The sequence below is a fragment of the Ambystoma mexicanum genome, chromosome 8 (assembly GCF_040938575.1).
Source record: "Ambystoma mexicanum isolate Mex_15411 chromosome 8, UKY_AmexF1_1, whole genome shotgun sequence".
Classification (NCBI taxonomy): Eukaryota; Metazoa; Chordata; class Amphibia; order Caudata; family Ambystomatidae; genus Ambystoma; species Ambystoma mexicanum.
In genome coordinates, this window is record NC_090929.1 from 622479350 (window position 1) to 622499477 (window position 20128).

The 20128-nt window shown below is 40.9% G+C and overlaps 1 protein-coding gene across 11 annotated transcripts in view; it reads right to left on the reverse strand.

The window, feature by feature from the left end:
- Window positions 1–20128, reverse strand: part of SH2D5 (SH2 domain containing 5) — a 518455-nt gene that overhangs the window by 35468 nt on the left and 462859 nt on the right. For all 11 annotated transcript variants that reach the window (XM_069610337.1, XM_069610334.1, XM_069610330.1 and 8 more), the window contains 3 exons: window positions 17964–18135; window positions 16240–16357; window positions 9785–9944 (listed from right to left, as the gene is read on the reverse strand). In XM_069610337.1, the coding sequence (XP_069466438.1) occupies window positions 9785–9944; window positions 16240–16357; window positions 17964–18135 (450 nt within the window). The remainder of the gene's footprint in view (window positions 1–9784; window positions 9945–16239; window positions 16358–17963; window positions 18136–20128) is intronic.

Genomic DNA, 20128 nt, shown 5'->3' on the forward strand with positions numbered 1-20128 from the left:
CGCACTGCTAGTGTGATTAAACCTTATAAGAATATTTTGTTACATTTCTGATGGATATTTGTGGAATTTCTAGGTTCAGAGGAGATGAGAATCAACCCTGGCATATGGGTTGTAAAATGAACAAGAATAAAAAGTAGTTCCCAGTTAGGGAACTTCCGTCCCCTGCACACTTTCAATGGCCGAATATTCAAGCCAAACAGTCTAGATATTGTTTAGAGAATATTTTAGTTTTTTCACTGTTAGTTCATAAACAATTCTGTTTATAATTAGTACACTTCACCAAAAGGTTATGGTTATATACATGTAATGTGGCCCAAAGCGATTTGAGACAATTCTCTTCTTCAGGGGCAAATAATATTTTCAAATTTAATCTACAGAAAAGGTCAAACATAAATTACAATTATTATAGCTTCTAAATATCATTTAAACAATTGATTCTACAATTAGAGTGCTATATTTGAAATTTCAATATTTCTACAAAAGGTTTTCAAAATAGATCTACTAACAATTAGCATGAGCCTGATTTATGACCATGTGGACTGAACTATTCTCATCATTTGTACAATATAATCCCAACAAGACTCAGAGTTGAAATAACACAAAACACTTTTTTAACACATTTCTAATCATTCCTATCTATGCAGGAGTACACTAGGTGGTTTATGATTGCACTAGTACAAAGGTCACTAAACTTTCCTCCTATATAATAGTGAGCTGGTTGATCTTATTGAATGGTAGGTTTTTCTTTTGTAAAGGAAAGGGTTATCTTGATCAATCCTAATGTGGATTCCTTATTTCTCTTAATGGATGATAAAAGATAGAACTTTCTGAAACAATCTTATTGTGGATTCCTACCCTGTAAATAATGGATATAAGGTAAGATTAAGGTCCTTAATTAAAGGAAGTGTACAGAGTCAAAACAAAAGTGTGGTAATAATTCTTACCAATATGGGATTCCTACCCAGTAAATAATGGATATAAGGTAAGTATAAGGTCCTAAATTAAAGGAAGTGTACAAATAAAATATTTACCAAAAGAGGTTTCCCAGATGAAATCGTAAACAAGGCCATTAGGCGTACTGAACTTTTAACAAGAGAAAGTATTTTTGAAGAAAAACCTAAAAAGGCGAATACAAGACTAATTCATATCCTAAAATTATCAAGCCAAAGTTTTCAAATCAAAAGGATCATAAATAAGAATTGGGACCTCATAAAATCAGATCCTAATCTGCAGACTCTTCCAGGAACCACCAATGTTAGCGTACAAAAGAGGCAAACATTTCAAAGACAGCCTGATCAGAGCTGAAAAAACTAAAAAACTAAAATCAGGGAATCTTGAAGAAACAGAAACAATGTACATATGCATGCCTCAACTGTCAACATTGTGCGAACCTCATCAAAGGGCACTACATCCGACACCTGAATAGTGGGAAGAAAATACCACTAAGAGATTTTTCCACCTGCGAAAGCAAAAATGTGGTGTACGCACTTCGATGCCCATGTGGCAAATACTACTTCGAGAAGACCACTCGTACAGCTAAAGAACGTTGGACGGAGCACAAATCCAACATCAGAACATGTAACACTAAATCACCAGTGTTTAGACACTTCAAAGAAAATGGTCACAAGATATCACAACTATGATTAGTGATATTGAAAGTAATCCACCCCCTGCCAAGAGGGGGTGGGGGGCCTGGCTAAAAGATTAGTCCAGAGAGAATTATACTGGATACATAGATTCGATGAAATGACACCTCATGGTTTCAACGAGGAATACTATCTGGGCCCTTTACTTTAAAATAAAATAATTAAACACACTGAAACCTGACCTAGGACTTTGTTAGAAGATTGTATAACAGAATGTGAACTCCCCTTAGGAGACAGATCTAATTGATAAAGCCTTGTGCTACATAGTATGATTGTGGTTTAAGAATGTCTTACAACAACTCCTGAATGTAATATATCAAGTACTTCTTCTTGTTTACACAAAACTGTTATATGATTCATAAGAGCATTTGTCCCAATGAGGAATATTATCTAGGCGCGTCTCTTTGAAATTAGACATGGTTGACTACACTGTAACATGACAAAAGAATGTGAACTCCTTTTGAGGCGACAGATTGAAATCGGTATATACTTGTACTACACAGTATGACCATGGATTAAGAATGTCACACAACAATTCCTAAATGTTCTAGATCAGGTATTTCTTCCTTTTTTTTACAAGAAACCGTGACATGATTTACAAGCTCATTGGTCGGACCAACGACAATGTGCAAGTGTCTGGTAGGACATGTATTATAAGTGATAAATGTACAAATTTATATTGACAAACACTGAGGAGACAGACTATGAACCTAGCCTAAATACGATTTTTGCATCTATTTCGACTATTATAGTTAACTCTTTCAAGATAGAATGTGAACTCTGTTAAAGCAGAATAGTAGTTGCCACCTATTTTGACTATTACAGTTACCTATTTCAAGACAGAATGTTAACTCTGTTAAAACAGAATAGTAGTATACAAGATCACATGTTTTCCTTCATAATCTTTCAGGAATTACACTTTCCTTGAGCAATCAAATACACCAATCTTTTTACATAGGGGCTTCACTTACCCATTCGACTACTTTTGAAACGACTCTTAGAAATCACATGTCGGCTACATATCGTATTGTATTATAAAATATTTTTGTTACCATATATCTATACCTAATCATCTCCTATTTACGCTATACATTTGAAATGTCCATATTTTTTAAATTCTGTGAACATCTCTATCCACCGAGTAGGTCTAACTTCTGTTATATTCCTTTATTTACAGCAGCGACGTCCTGTACGTTTTAGCGTAATAACATCACTACAAACGACCACAATCACGAACGGCTTGGATAAAATCCTTTTAAGTCTTTTTCTACTGGAGACTGACATGACTTAAAGGTATTTTAGATTAGGATGATCCATAAACCTCTTTGAACTGGGTCATATCAATTTTCGTCAATATCTCTTCAATTACATCAGTGATGTCATGCACGCTTCGGCGTAATGACATCACTACTATCGATCAAAACGACAAAAAATCCTTTGCGGTTTTGTTCCTTGCCCTACAGGTATTATAGAACTTGATTATCTTCGTTTACTTTACCAGATCTAACTCTCCCCATCAGGATGATGAGGGACTGCCTTAGTCAGTTAGGTCACACACATCTGACACGTGAGGGCCTCGTTAGTCACCACTGACTCAGTTTTTGGAATAGATCCTTTACTGAGATTTGGGTATTAGATAATTCTACCTTATCCTAGTTTAATACTATTGAATTTATACTTTTGCCCTTAGGGCAAATGCAAGATATTTGTTTACAAATGTGACGTCATTCACGTTGTATAGCCGTTGGAACAGCTATGGGGTCCCCAGTAGCTCCTTCAGCAGCCAATTTATATGTTGAGTTGTTCGAACTGCATACAATCTATGATGTCTCTAATCCCTTCTTCCATCAAATTGCGTTATGGAGACGCTTTATTGATGATATTTAGGTGGTGTGGGACGGCTCGTTGGCCTTGTTCCAGGAATTCATTATTTGGATTAACCAACAGAACCACTGTTTGAAATGTATCTCAACACAGAGTAATAGTGAGGTAAATGTCCTGGATATCACAATATGGGTAGATGTAGCTAACAGAATTTTACAAGTAAAACCTTTCCATAAGCCGACAGATCAGAACTCGCTTCTTCCGTTTGACAGTTGCCACCCCAGGCATACTAGGGAGAATTAACCGTTTGGCCAGTTTTTATGGTTGAAGCGCAATAGTTCACATGACACTACTTTTTGGCTGAAGCAAACAGTTTAAGCCAGAAGTTGACAAAGAGGCAATACCCCAAGGCTATAGTCAAGCGGGCAATAAAGAGATCAATGAATAATAATCGAGAGGCTCTTCTTGAGTATTAAGCCTGAAATTCAGAGAACACTGGCATTGTGTTTATCAGTACTTATACACCACTGTCTAATGATATTGGAAAGATCATTAAGAAGAATTGGCATATTTTACAAGGTGGCGAATGCCCTTTGCAAGCACCTTTGTGTGCGTTTAAGAGATCAGCCAATTTGAAAGAATTATTAATAAAAAATGATATTTCACTCAGAGATAAACAGAGAAGTGTCACAGAATTATGGGGCATTCCTAGATTGATTGGCCATTCACCATGTGGGGTGTGCAGCATTGTAAATATACCAGCAGAACAACAGAAGTGGATATTGGTCTGAAACAACTGTGGTTACAGAAACAATTCACAAATTGTAATTCCAGCAATGTTGTGTATGCAGTTTGGTGCACATGCCCCAAATTATATATAGGTATGACAGAGGGAAAAATTAAAGTGAGGATTTCTGAGTACTGCAGGTGTATTAAACATACGGTACTCATAGCCCCTTAAGTCAACCATTTTCTAGCAATGGAACTTAACAGTGATACTTTGAAATGTACTGTATTATTACAAATCCCTAAAAAGGTAAATGGTGAATCTACAGCTAAATTGATATTTAGAAGAGAGCAGTGGTTAATTTTTGTGTGTAACTCTGCTCAGACTGGTCTGAACGAGCTGGTAGAGTGGCAGAATTTGTGAAAAAGCCTAGTTCAGGGAGGTTAGTGCATTTAGAGCTTTTTTACTTAGTGCAAACGTTGTAAACATTTTTTTAATCTGATTTAAATCTACAGCTCAGTAGTTCTGTAGTGAGTAACATTAGAGCAGAATTACATTTAAGTCGTGCTTGATTGGAAAAGCAAACATGAATGGTTTAGCTAGTTATCTTTAGTAGAGCATGTTAATCACTGCTCTGAACCATTGGTACAGGGTAGTATGACACACAGCAGCCGGACATGATTAATGAGGATTTGAAATGCAAACGCGAATGGCTTAGCCTGTCACGTTTACAAAGCACGATAATTGCTGCTCGGAATCGTTGGCTGCAGAGAAGTATGTTATACAACTGATGGACATAAGTAATGAGGTACCGCACCTGAATTCACTCAGGTCCCACGCCCTTTTAACAGCAGCAGCAAGAAGTGAAAGGTGCAGCTGCTGTATGGAAGGAGGTGTCAGATGACAGGACGTTTGCAGCAACAGAGGGATTTCTACTGCTGACGAGTTAGTCATTGCCGAGAACACAGTAAGTTATTGTGTGTAAACAGTAGGAATATGTTAAGGATAGGGGTTATGTAAACTGTTAGAGTATGCGCGTTGACACAAGACCTATTTCGTTGTTTTAAAGATCAGATTATTGATGTTGGGCCTGTTTCTTTTTCTCACTTAGAGGGCACTTTTTTCAGCGCTGAGCAGAATAGGCGGGTGAGAAGAGATTTTGACAAACAGAATGCCATACCAGTGGACCAGGCGGGCATTTACAAGATTGGATGTTATAACGCTTTGAAGCCCTTGTGATAATTTGACACGGTAAGAGACATATGCGACACTGAGGGCATGCGATGTGTGATTGAAACCGTTTTTTCTAGTGAAAGGGGACTATGCACTGGATTAAGTGTTGCTGAAGGTAGTGAGGACTAATATTTAAGGAATATGTAGGTGTTTTGCATTATTGTAGATTTAAATGAATGGAGAGTGTAATGTAGAAGTGAAAGTTATGTCCAATAGAAGTAATTGTGGATTTAGACTCTGCATATGGCCTTATTGTAAATAAATGTGTGTGAGTGATTGACACAAAATGGTTTTTGTAACACACACAGTTTTTGTGGACTCCCTGACCGTAATTCATGTATCCCATTAGGTTGTGGTCTATTTGTGAAGATGCCCACACGGTACTGGCTAATGAAGTATTAATTTAAAAAATACCGGTAAGTGCTTCCCGGGTTTATTCAAAGACCTATGTGGTAAGGATATGTGTTATAGCAGTACTAATGACAGCTATAGATCTGTGTTTTCTCCTATACGGTCTGGACGTATAAGCTGCAATAGTGGTGGTGGTTTTCGCTACTTCAAAATTGAGTGCTAATTAACCAAATGCTGTTGGTCCCCTGAAGAAGTTCTGATGGAATATGTATAATTAAATACAGAACGAAACATGTTGTGCTGAAAGGAGACTGTATTGATTAACAGTGGATTGCATTTATTATTAAGTTGTGTTAGAACCCTGATGGCATATAGGGATTCGTTTAATTGATCTCAGTTATGGGGAGATAAAGAGATTAGAAATACCTCATTCACTTTATCAGCCAGACAACAGTGGTTGAGGTTTTTTTGCATTATAGAGGTTATAGCAATTTGTCAAAGTAGTTTTATGTAGTTTGTGACATTTTGTAATGTGTTTTAAATGATAATTGTGATATGAATTGATGTTATGTATTTTTATGTGTTTTATTGAATTGTGCACATTGTGTTGCATTAAAATGTAATAAAATGTAATAGAATTTTACATTATTTGGATAAGGATACTAGACAGTTCTTTATTTGCTCAATGAACTGTTTGTTTAATGTCTAGCCTGTAAGAAGAAAATACAGAGACCAGAGAGTTTTGTAGTATTTAATTGTCTATGGTGTTCTCTTAGGGGATGAACTCTTGGGTCATTAAACTCCCCTAGTCTCTTTGGGTGTTGTTGATATGTGATGATGTCACCCAAAATCGCCGCCATTTAAGCGCCCATCTTGTTCTGACATACCGAACCCGGTTTGGCAGGAAGACTTTAACAGGAGAGCTCCAAGTAAGTACTACTAACAATTAGGCTTGTGGTTTTTAGATTTTAACTTATGATTAGGATGCTTCAACTAAATGAATTTCTTTACCATAAAGGTATTAGACTATGGGCCTCATTACGACTTTTGCGGAATGGGTTAACGGGCTCCGCTAATGGAAGCGGACCTGTTAAACCCATTCCTCAAATTTACGAGGCCCCCTCACGAGACCCGGTAAGGACACCTGGTAAAACCAGGCGTCATTACTGGGTCCTGCGAGGGGACCAGGGAGCTAACAACGGGCCGGTCGTAATCGCCCCATTGTTAGCTCCCGCTCCCATTCCCATTGAGCCCTATGGGGGCTCAAATGGGAATGGGGAAGGTCCGGGACCGGGTTCCGATTAGGAGGAATTACCGGGCCCTCCGAAATCTGAATGGCCCGGTAATTCCCCATTCAGGGAACCCGGACCCGATTTTGTAGGCAGCCATGGCGCTAATAGCGCCATGGCTACCTCCAAAGTCGTAATGAGGCCCTGTATCTCTTATCAAATCTTTTTTCACAGGTTTACTGTGTGAATTCATTAGGCACCGGATTGCCAACCACATCTAGCCTAGAAATCTGGCAGCAAAGCCTTGATCTTATTTTCTTTTCTTGACAATTCTACATCTACGGTAGGACATTTATATACTATAATGATTTGACAATGTATATTTTATCCTCAAGGTAACAGACTGTCCTAACTAACCACAATAACATTTTTTAGATGTACCAACATGGACCAACAATAAGAATAAGATCCGCTTATACCTACTAGTTTGCTAGGGATAAACATTTTCCCTGGAGAAATACAGTATCCTACCCCATGTGGGTAAGAATTATTACAACACTTTTGTTTTGACTCTGTACACTTCCTTTAATTAAGGACCTTAATCTTACCTTATTTCTATTATTTACAGGGTAGGAATCCACAGTAAGATTGTTTAAGAAAGTTCTATCTTTCATCATCCATTAAGAGAAATAAGGAAACCACATTAGGATTGATCAAGATAACCCTTTCTTCTAAGAAAGAAAAACTTACCATCCAATAAGATCAACCAGCTCACTATTATATAGGAGGCAAAGTTGGTGAACTTTGTACTAGTGCAATCATAAACCACCTAGTGTACTCCTGCATAGATAGGAATGATTAGAAATGTGTTAAAGTGTTTTTGTCTTATTGAAATTATACTGTACAAATGATGATTATGGTTCAGAACACATGGTCATAAATCGGGGTCATGCTAATTATTAGTAGATCTATTTTGAAAACATTTTGTAGAAATATTGAAATTTCAAATATAGCACTCTAATTGTAGAATCAATTGTTTAAATGATATTTAGACGCTATAATAATTGTAATTTATGTTTGACTTTTTCTGCAGATTAAGTTTGAAAAATGTATTCGCCCCTGAAGAAGAGAATTGTCTCGAAACGCGTTGGGCCACATTACTTGTTTTAATAAATTGTATATGGTATATTGGTAAAGTGTACTAATTATAAACTGAATTGTTTATAAACTATTGGAAAATTAATATTGTCAAAAAACCGCAATGGCCCAGGGAGGCAGAATTGTAGTGTGGCCCGATATCTCCCTCGTATGAGGATGGCTTTAATACCTACTGTCTTTACTAAGAAGGGCCTATGGGGAAAGTCCAGTAGATGGCTGGTGGCCTGGATGCCCACAGAAATACTGGGAGAGCCGACCCTTGTAGAACATGTTTACCTCAATATAATCTATATTAGAATAGCGGGGAGAGGATGTTTTACTGTGGGCATTATTAATATCGACAACATCTCTGCCTATATCTCTTAGCCCACTAGTTGCTGAATGCAGATAACAGGAAATAAATAGATAAATAGAGAGAAATCAGTTTATTAGATATGAAGGTCTTTCATCCAGCATTCTCCCAGAAGGTGGGGCGAACTGTGATGTATTGGGGGAGGACAAGACATGGGGTATCCCAGAGATGTGCTTCTCAGCTGCTATGGGTATAACTACAAAAGCAGAGATTTGTGTCTTGAAGTCATTGCGACCATACCCCTTACGGACTTTAAAGGGTTGCTTTGCTTACCTACAGATATACATGCTAGGCCAACTTTTAGAGCAGGCAAAATGACTAGTCTATTTCACTTTTTCTTGGTGAAAGCTTTGCCATTGTCCTATATGTTGGACCAGGAATCCGATTTAATTTGAAAAGCGATCATGATCTTTGGGTAAATCCCTGTATAGCCACTAGCTGAATACGATACCTTTGATAAATTAGTAGTAATCTGTATGGAAAAGTATATTGTGTGGAAGTCCATGGTTAATTTCAGAAGTACCAATAGGTCAAGCAACAATTCAGTGTTTTGAAGAAATATGTTGCCCCAGACTTCAAGCAAAGCTGACTATGACGTGCCCTAATCTAAACCCAGACTGTAAAGCAGAAGGTTTGTGTAATGGGAAAAGAGAGGGGCTGGAAGACCAGATATGCCTGTGATAGGGGAAGGAGAAGGAAAGAAAGACGTGGTTTGAGTGAGTAGACATGAGAGAGGGAGAGAAACAAGGGAAAATGGGCCAGAGGAGAGGGAAAGAAGTACCTGCTGTGTTCGTGAGGAGGAAAGGGAGAGGTTAATATTATGATCTGCATTCTTTAAACCCATCTTGCTTTTTGCTCAGACTCCCCAACATTAGTGCCCAATCTCAGCAAGTCTCACCCACACTATCCAATTACCTCATCCTGGTTCACCCTCTATCTTGCTCCCCTTCCCTTATTCTTTCCTTCTATCTCAAACTTCATCCAGCCTTACCTGCTGATCTTTCACATTTGACAGACCCACTTACACCTTTTCTTCATTTAAACGAATGCCTAGCCTCAACCACACTTTTCTTTCACTTTACTGTTTGCCTTGCTTTCCTTCTACCTGGTGGCTTACACAACCTCACCCTTGTTTACTCTCTACTCTACAAAGTGTTACCCACTCTTTTCCTCCACCTCACCAAGCCTCACACACACTTTCTTTCTCTCCACAATTGCCCTACTTCTCCCAAGCATTCATACCACCTTGTTGGTCACCTCTTACCTCAAAGGAGTAGGTGCCTTGGCTTGTTTGTACGATCTGGTAAGAAGTGACACCACATTGGGTTCTTAATGTAAATGACCACTTGTCTTTGCATCCTGGCTCTGCTCGCATCAGGAAGGCACCTAAAACATCTCTGCTCAGCAGTGAGATTGCAGCGTCTCTAAATGGGGCATGAAGCAGTGAAAATTACTTAACATAATGATCTCTGTACTTTTAATTCATCACCCCCCCTTTCTTTTGTCCTCTGGAATCTACTTCCCAACTAGGTGGATAGACCAGAATCACTGACCATGAAGTGGAGGATGCCCTGGTCATCACTACTTAGTACCATCCATATGGCAGGAGACAGTCACAGGACTGTTAACACAGACACTGCCTGTCCAACGGGCATCCTGGCACAAGGCATAAACCGAACCCAGACCTTTACAGCATATTGATCACCCTGTGTGTTTCCTCCACATTTTGAGGCCCTATCACAGCCACACTGACTGACTGAGAGGCCAGCTACATGATCAGGAGACTGGGGGACCTCTAAGGGATCCCTCTTATTCAACCCCCCCCCCCCCCCGGGTTGCATCAAGTAGCTGGTGGCTTCCCCTAGCTCCCAGAGATGTCCACTCCACATACATGGTCTCTTTACTGAGGTGACCTTGTCACAGTCCCCATTTTACTTATAAATGACAGTGCTGCCTGCCAGGGGTCAGAGTGGGGCGTATGTCAATCTGATTGGTTGCTCCCCCTGGGATTGCTTCCTGGTTGACTGAGCTCCATCCGCTATCTTCAAAGCGGATTGCTCTAGAGGCTCCCAGAATTATGGATAGCTATTGCCCTATTTATAAAAAATGTACATAAGGAGGCAAGAGTAAGTGGTTTCACTACTAATCACCCTTGTTCTCCTGCATGGCAGAAGTCATTTTGTCACAGGTGCACAGAAGATGGGGATTGTCCTACCACTTTGAAAAGTCCTACGTGCATCCCTGTGTTAAATTAAAGGTCACCATTCCCTAAGCCAAACCTATTGGCAAAGAAATGAAGATAGGAAGGAGATGGGATGGGAGGACGGACACATATCCGCATTACAGATTGTCTTAATCTTCTTACAAGCACCAAGCTCCCTTCCCCAGCTTCATTCACACGTTCTTAGTTCCAGTAGCTACCCTGAAGCTGTATTGCCACACTTCCAGCTTTGGATAACCATGTCAGACTTGTATCAGGGGACACTGGACCTTTAACAACTTTAACAACTTTAGCAACCTCAGAATTCAGGTGGATAGATTTCAACATGTCCGGTTAAACTATAGAAAGGGTTTGCCTCTTGGCTTGGGTAACGCTCATCAGTTCAATAACATCTACATTTACCAAATACTTGTTCTTGATGTTACAAGTTTCATTCTTCACAAGGGAAACAGATTTAGGTATACACAACCACTCTTTAAGGAAGATCTTTAACCTTAAAGAACCGTAAGTAATTGCTTTCCCACTTATTAACACAGAGAGTTTCTCCGACTCCTGTCAGGAACTATAATTGTTCACACGCCACCTCTCTTTAATGCAATAACGTCTTGTAACAATTTGTGAAAGTCAGCGTTAGGGTTCCCGAGTGATTTCCCCTTTTTAATTGGAGACACGCTACCACTCCGGTAACATTAAACAGCTCTCCGATTTTTAATAAATGTGCGCGTGATACATTTCCATTGTCAGCAGGACTCTTCACAACGACAACAAACAGTTTCTACTCGCTCCCACTCTTAAGCAACTTAATTTAGAGCTGGTAAGTTACCAGCAAGGTTTTCAGAGTGAACCTGAACACAGAGCTTCACTCACTGGCTCCAGGAACGCTGTAGTTGCGGACTGCATCCACTTCCCGACTTCTTCTTCTTCTACTATAACTTCAGGCACACTTGGGACCCACACCCCTATGTAGCATGGGTGTCTCTGGTCTGCCCTTATCAACATGGAGTCTCCTTCACTCTTCTGTCCCTCGCCTTGCTTCTTTACACAGGCCTTGGGTTGCAGCACGATCACGGCTCTGCAATTGCAGCCAATAGGCGCACCTGGGAAGAGCTTTAGTCTCAGCACGTCTCTCTCAGTGCAGCCACGGCAAGGCAGGGTTTGTGAACACAGGACCCTCTCAGAACTTGCAGGTAAAATCTTCTTTCCTCGTGTCCCGACGTCCCTTAAGTGATCACACTTCCTCATGAACTGCCAGCCTCGTGCTCTTCTGCTACTACTGCCAGCCTTCCAGCTCCTGCTCCAGCTCTTTCTCCAACTTCTTCTTTCTTCCCCCTCCTGCTGCAGCCTTTTATGCCTCTTAAGTGGGGCAGTTGAGTTCCGGTGCAGGCCCTTATGGTTAATTGCCTGACCCTCCACTTCTACATACCATTGCATGAAAAATTGTATTAGGTCGCTTTTTGAGCACATGAAATAAGCTGTTGATTTCTAGCCCAAAGGAGCGTGTTACCGGAACTGGAGGGTAAAACATGTTGCGCTAACTGGACATAATGGAATCACATGTGATGCTGTGCTAACTGGGCATAATGGGATCTGCCACTGCAGTTCCATCTGTAGATAATGGAATCTGGCACGGATGTCCTAGTTTGGTTTAATGGGAAATTGCAACAAAGTTCTTACTGGGCAATAGAGTGATGTAGAGCTCGCTTGGTGGATTTAGAAAGTGCTGCACAACTGGATTGGATGGGGGGAGGATGGGTTAAATAAATATGGACATTAGCCTTAACTCAAAATAATGTGAAATTGTAGGTATTTATTAACTGAGCATAACATAAAGAAACAGCCATTAAAATGCTTGCTGGGCCTAATGAAAGCCAGGCACATTGTGCTAAGTGGGCCTAATGCGATTTGACTAGGGTGTGCTAAGTAGTCATTATTAATAGCGGCCATAATATTCTTAGTGGGCATAATGAGAACTGGTCATGATGTGCTAACTGAGCGTAAGGAATTGTGGCTGTGGTGTGTAACGCACTACCTGGCGGCTGGCTTAACGGGGACGTCTGGATACTGATACCTGATGCCTGCACCCACCTCCCTTCACAGAACACTCCTCACTAGACTGTATAGCAAAGCCATCAGGGAGTGTCCAATTGAGAGAGAATGTCTCCCCCTATGGTCTTAGGATGGCATTGCCCCTCTTGTGTGTGGGACAGGACCCTTCTGCCTTCAGGATTTGGTCATGTGAGAATCTGCGTTATAGAGACAAGAACACAGGTGTAAGAACAGCATACTCTTCTACTCCACCCTCCATCTGCTTACCCCTACCCCCAGGCTGCTCTGTACCTGCTCCTTTGTGATGTTCTCCTCACCCCTCTGTCATGATGGCATGTCCCCAGGTCTTGTCCAGCAATGACCTGGGTTCACTCCAAGTGGGCTTCGAGGCACAACAGAGTTCATCTGCATTTTGCTGGGGGAGGAAACAGGAGCATACAGGGGTTAAAACACATAACCCCCCCTCTTATTATTTTGCATAAGGAAAGTTAGCCATGCTACACTAACTGGACATAATGGAATCACATGTGATGCTGTGCTGACTGGGCATAATGGGTCCCTGATCCATTCTTGCGCTTCGCGGGTAATTTGGAATTATCAAGTATCATGTGTCTAAGGGAAGGAGTTTCTTCACTTCTTGAGTTAACGTACTGCTCTCTTTTTCTTTTGTGCGCAGATGTGGATTCAGGCGGCTGGGCCGGCGATGGAGCAGCCTGGATGAGGAGCGCCCTCCAGGATGAGTGCTCAAGGAAGTGTTCGCTCGTATGGGAAGAGCTAACTTTGCCCCGTGCACAACCAAGGAGGATGCATTAAGTTTGTCCCATCTCCCTGTTACAGATGTGGATTGCAGAGCCCTGCGAATGAGATTGCAGCAGAGGCTGGCAGGAGCGGTGAACAAAATGGTAAGTCCTCTGAATTCTACCTTGTCCCTGGGGCTGTCCCCTGTCTCTGGTTCGCAGAGGTTTTCCTTCACTCTTCTTTCTTCCTTCTGCTATCCTCTTCCTGCCCCTTATTCTTTCTGCAATCCTCTTCTTTTTCCTTGCGCTATTCTCTTCCTCTTCCTGCGTGGAATCTTCTGGGTCTTCTTCCTGGGTTTCAGGGGGGGGTCCTAGAACAAAACCGAATGCGAGGTGGTTCTTGACAGACTTCCTGGAACCTCTGGCACATGTTGCTGGACGTGGGAAGCTAAAATAGGCCTTAGAGAATAATCTTGCGAGAGTCCCGGACTCTCGTGAGATGTGCTTCTGTGATCTCGGATGTCCCTACAAAGAGACCCTCAGTTGCCTGAGCCTTGCCTGACCACCATTGCCTTACCATGGATACCCAAGAGCCTCTTCCTGGTACCAGTCACGCAGTGCTACCCGCTGGTTCCAGGGTGGCCATGGCATAATGAACTAAATTAAACACTAAAGCATGGTGGATGGAAGGCTTCAAATCAACCATCACCACTGATTGAACCATGTCTGTGGTTACTTATAGTCTTGTGCAGATGCTTTGTGACCTATCATTTCGGGCGTGTGTACCCCTGTTGGGGGTGGGACCAAACCTGATTTGCATATGGTTTTCCTCTTCTGTAATGAAACAGCAGGCTAAAACACAATGGTTTGGTGGGATTCCAAAATCACTGCCAGTGAATGTGGTTGATTCCAAACCTACCATCTAGCCCTCCTCAGAGTTGCATAATGATTAAATGAGTATTATGTATTCTGGTCATGTTGTGCTAAGTGGACAAAATGCAGATGTGCTAGTTAGGCTGAATGAATTCGGGCTACAATATGCTAATTGGTCATAATGGACCCTCTACACAGTGTACTAACTGGGTGTACTGTGAAATGGTAACGATGTGTTAACTCAGCATAATGGAATCTGGGAATGGTGCACTAAGTGAGCATACTGGGAACTAGCTATGAGGTAATAAATCAACGCAATTGAAGTTGTAATCAAGAGTGAAGTGATAAGTGGGAAATATTGACTTGACCATGATGTGCTCACTAGGCTTCATGGAAAAGTTACATGATGGCAAGGCTGTATTAACTAGTTTCTGACCAATATTACATACTGTGTCAGATATACTTCAAGATGCACCATTTGCTACTAAAGTTTTCAAAAATATGTTTGGAAGAATCTTGCAATCCTCAGCTTTAACTGGTCTTCACATCCTATCAGCCTCTGACAAAAGTTACTGTCCCAATAAGCTGTTAATTAACATTTGCAACTACATTTCCACAAAATGGCCCTGGCGTAGAACACTTCCCTGTAGAATGTTTAATTGGCCATATAATGATCTCATCATTGTTACTGGCCAAATATGTGTCAAAAAGCACAATTTATTATATTTTCAAAACATTTCTTGTTGGAGAACCTCATGTCCTCAGGTAAAGTGATGTTTAAATACTTTTTTTAGCACTAAGAAGCAGCTCTGTGTGCAAGAGAAGCCTTACAAATCACCAATCTATATATTATATTTATAAAAGTGAAAATATGTGGGTTTGTGGCTGGATTTGTGTCTTGGCAAAGCGTTCTTCCTTATACAATTTCACACTGTTTCACCAATCTGCACCACATTTTGCATAGTTACCTGTTAGGACCCTCCGGACATAATTGGCTAGATGACATTTGGACACCCCACCTTTTTTCCCGGGTTTCAGCACCTTCACACATGAGACAATTGCCTGAAATCAGTGAAACATCAAAGTGGTCATAGAAGCACCGCACTTGACACTCGGAAAAAAACTGGAGGTCCCACGAAAACCATGTTTCAAAGCCCTAGTATGCATGGTTTCCAAGATATTTGCACTGCAACGAACTGCACCATGCCAGGCTGAGGTGAGAGGTGGGGAGAGAGCACAGAAGGTCCCAGTATGCAGCAGTACACCTACTCTCGCCTCCGCCCAATGTCTACTCCGGGGTATGTCAGCCAGACACACAAGCCCATTCTCAGTGCAGTCTACTTCAGGGCGCGAAGCACATCAAGCGATAAGTGAATCAGAACAGCAACCTACAGGATCATTGATTTTCAACAATTTATGAGGGTGTTGTCATGTCAGTCTACAGAACCTGTTCGGAGAACAGGTACTTCTTGCTAGTAAATAAATAAATGCATACATACATACAGGAGGTCACATCTGACAAATGTTATTTGGGCAGATTGTGCTTTAAAATGCAACAGATGTCTACAAGTGTAAATTAAATTCCCATGGCTGGGCGAATCGTACACACACGCACACACGCACAGACCCACACACAAGGTGATCGAAGTAGCTTTTGCTGATGAAACCAAAGATTACGGAAAAGGGTTGTATGTGGTTTCATCAAAGTTTGCACTATTTGCTCTCCAAGTTCCTAGTAAAAGTGTTCTGATCTCCTGTCAGGTCCTCACCTGAAATGCTGAGGGTCTTACCAACTTGTGAACAACCCCAAAACTAGGCATGTTCACTCCTTCTCAGACTAACCTGCAGATGCCAGCAAAGGACCAGACGGCTTCTGTGAGCACAGCATCGCTCTCTGGCAGGTGTGTTGTACTCCCACAACTACAGGCCGCAGCAGAAGCACTGACCCAGCTTGGCCGGTCTGCAGGAAGGAAACAAATAGAAGAAGAAATATGCTGAAGTCTTTTCCATAAAAAAAAGCTCTTTCAGACATTAGCAACTGCTACGGTGTGCTACACGTGCCCCTGCCCTCTAGGTTCAGTAATACAGGGCATGGAGCCAGTGGTAGAAGAACAGACATAGAGACACCAGAGAAACACAGCAGCTAAACAATGGGATGGGGGACAAATGCATAAATGGGGTGGCTCTGGGAAAACTGATTTGTTCAGAGAAGTTATATTTTATTCTTAATCAAGGGCGTGGGCTGTAGTGGGTTGGCTTTTAATGACACCCCTCATAAATTGTTGGTCTTTATTATTTGCAGACTGTTACATGGGTGAAAGTCAGTCTGCTGTCATGTTATTATGAGCTCATTAATTTAGTGATGCTCTTTCTGGAAAATATACTTAAGATTGCGGCAGATGGTAGGCTGCCTAACTCTAGCTAGACAATGAACGTTCTGCTACTCAAAACAGACTGGCTTTAACAGAATTCCCAAAGGCTAGATGGTTCGTAATGACCCTTATATCACATGGAAGGAGGTTCCACAGGCAAGCTGCCGAGACATAGATGACTCAACCATTCATGCAAATTCTTTTACAGTATTGCAGAAATAGAATCCTTCCATTTGGCTGCTTTAAATATACAAAAGGAACACACTTTCAATAAACCACACCTTGTGTTCCCTTCCCATACAGGTAAAAGATCATCACTATGTTTTGGCCAAAGGTTGAAACGTAGAGGGAGTCTGTCCAAGATGCTGCTAATTAAGATGGTTTGACAATATTTTTTTAATTATGAAAATATGTACACATAGGGAGGTACAATCTGTCCACTATTGGAATGTTGCCTAAACTGTGAGGAACCGCCATTCGCCTGTACATGCTTCAGTCAATGTGTGCTTTTTGCATTTTCAATTGTATGGATGAGTTTAAGTTTGTCAAATGTATGTTTGGCTATTTATGACATCTATCGAGGTATCCAGTAATGAAGTAATTCCAAAAAATCAAACATTCCTAATAGTGACATAAAAAGAAGACCCTGCTACTGTAAAATAAACTCTGAATAAGTTCAGACAGATACACATTCACAATCAATGTTTGTACCAAATTGCACCCCCGCCAGAAAAAACTCCTTTCCTATGTTAGACAAAGCTGATGGATTGATCATCTAATAGGACTGTTGGCGACCCTAAGGAAGGGAGAAGCGGACCCACCCAGTGGCATTATGTGAGCATGGCAGTACACTGCATTTGAGGGCATATTTAGGGAGTGGTAGGGTTTTAATGAAATTGTTGAGGGCAGAGGAAGGGAAGAGTGATAAGCATCATCCATAGCCAAGTAGAAAGAGGCGGGGGGAGGCGAAAGGACTGAGCCTCTATCAATGCACCCCGATGTGCCAAAGTGTGAGTATAGCAGCAGAGTAAATGTATGTCATGATTTGCCCTTATACGATGCTCGTTGACATTTGCATGGTGTCTTGGTGCTCTGGTGGATGTTAAAGAGGGGGGATGGGTTTGGTTAGTGGCGAAAGAGGGAAAATGCAAGATAGCTTTGCTGCTTTGCTTGCTGATGCGCGCAATAACTTACCCGGTTTTCCATCATACTGCTGCTGTGTTCCAAAGCTGTTACAATGGTAGGCACCTGAGCGGAGAACCTTGCTGCGGATCGCCTTCTTGCGCACCAGGATGGGTGAACAGTACAGATTCTCTTGTGTAGAGTCCCTGAGACAACTTATACTCTCCTCTTCTGCCTTTTCATCCTAAAATACAAACCAGAAACGGTACAATGAGGTTTTGATAACAGACACATTCTTGAGGTCTGTCTCAGTAGTCGAAGTGCCAGAATGTATAATACAGGTACTAAGGATCATTCTTTTTTTTCTTCAGTAATTTTGACTAAAATATTATTCATAAAACATCACACAATACAGACATCAGAAACATAAAATTATATACATCATCCAAGTTTCCATTTGAAAAACAACACATTTCCTTCAGCCATGATACAGAATTAAAAGATAGTCACAAAAAGGCTAAGGATCTCTACCCTATATTACTATATCGCTTTCTAAAAATAATCTGTTTTACCATGTAGCAATGAGCTTTGTAAACTAACTAGACTAACAGGTACGAGGAGTGATCAATATCCCAAATGATTTACGATGGCAAAACCCTAGTAACCATATAAAAAAAATATCCGACCAACTAATAAAACCCACCGTGATATCAACTGGACTACGACAAAAGTAGGGATCTATAAGTTCATGTGCCCACCACCGGCAAAGGGATCTCTGTTAATGTCCCCGCAAAAATATCGCCATACAAAAATATTTCATATTTTTGCAGCAATATTAAGGCATGGAACCTGAGGGGGACACCCCCGTAACCCCTGCATTATTTTTAAAGGAGCGGGGGACACCCCCGCAACACGCGCTCCCAAAAACCCCCAAAATTATCCTGCCAAGAAATATCGCTTACGGCCGTTCCAGACAACCATATATACAGCAATATTTTTGGTGGGGATAATATGTAGTGATAACCTGCCAAGTTCTAGCTGGTGAACAGAAAGCGCCCTAAGGCCTATGTGAGTCCCAAATCCACTGCTGTCATGGTGCAGAAATTCTGAAACTCACATTTCTTTAAAACTGGTAATAATATGTTCCTCCTGAGTTTAGCATACAATGGGCAAAAGAAGATTCTATGAACAGATGAATCTAATGGCGCCTGATCACATAAACAAAATAAGATGGAATCATCATCCTTTGCCTCCAACTGGCCAAAGTGTGCCTTAGTAATTAATCTCACTAAGGAACATTCCAAAAGTGTGCACAAGGGCTTCCAAGAAGTGACCACAGAGTATTGTCAACATTATGGGTGCAAACGTGCTTCTCCCTATGCTTCTATTTAGGACTGCCAGAGGAATTCTGTACTCATACGATGTAGGAGATCTTAGTTGTTAAAGGCTGGTAGTGAGGTTAAAGATCATCCTGGCCTACTGAAGCACAATGTTCTAATCTTCTATTATCAATTTCAGTTAATTGCCACAGAACAGAACCCAACACTGACAGAAAACATATTAGAACCCGGGTTGATTGAATAAACCAATCCTATTGCCGGATTTGTGGGCTAAACAAACTGGTATAGCCTGAGATTTTCATATAGCCTGCAGATTTCTGATGCAGTTTTCTTTTCCTCCATTCAGCTTCTGTGTGTGGACTGACACTGCTTCTACCCCAATATCCTCATTGCCCAAACAATAAATTACAGAGGATGTTTTGTTTTTCTGTTATTTTGCATTTATGGAGCATATTATTAAGAAAATTGTAAATACGCATGGTTTGTATGTTTGTCAATGGATCCGTTTTAATGTTGTTTTTAAATGTGTTGAAAGAAAAAAATAACCGAAAATACAAATAAAAACAAATATATATGTTCATGTTTTTTTTTCTTGCATTTGAGATAGTCATTTCTGATCAAGGGAATTTAATAGTTTACACTGGCTATTATGACCCCCCCATACATCGATAAAGGCCCTCATGTCAAGACCCATAATGCCTGGTACAGCCATCGCTGCTGGTCTATAAAGCTATATGACTTGCCATATGGTCTACTTGGGCAACACCTACCAAACATCCTCGGGGCCCTTGTATTAACACTGGGAACACAGCTGAAGCCCAACATTACCAGTTAATGGGTTTATAAATGAAAGAATAATCATAGTACACAATTCTCTCCAACCACAACAGTGCTCTA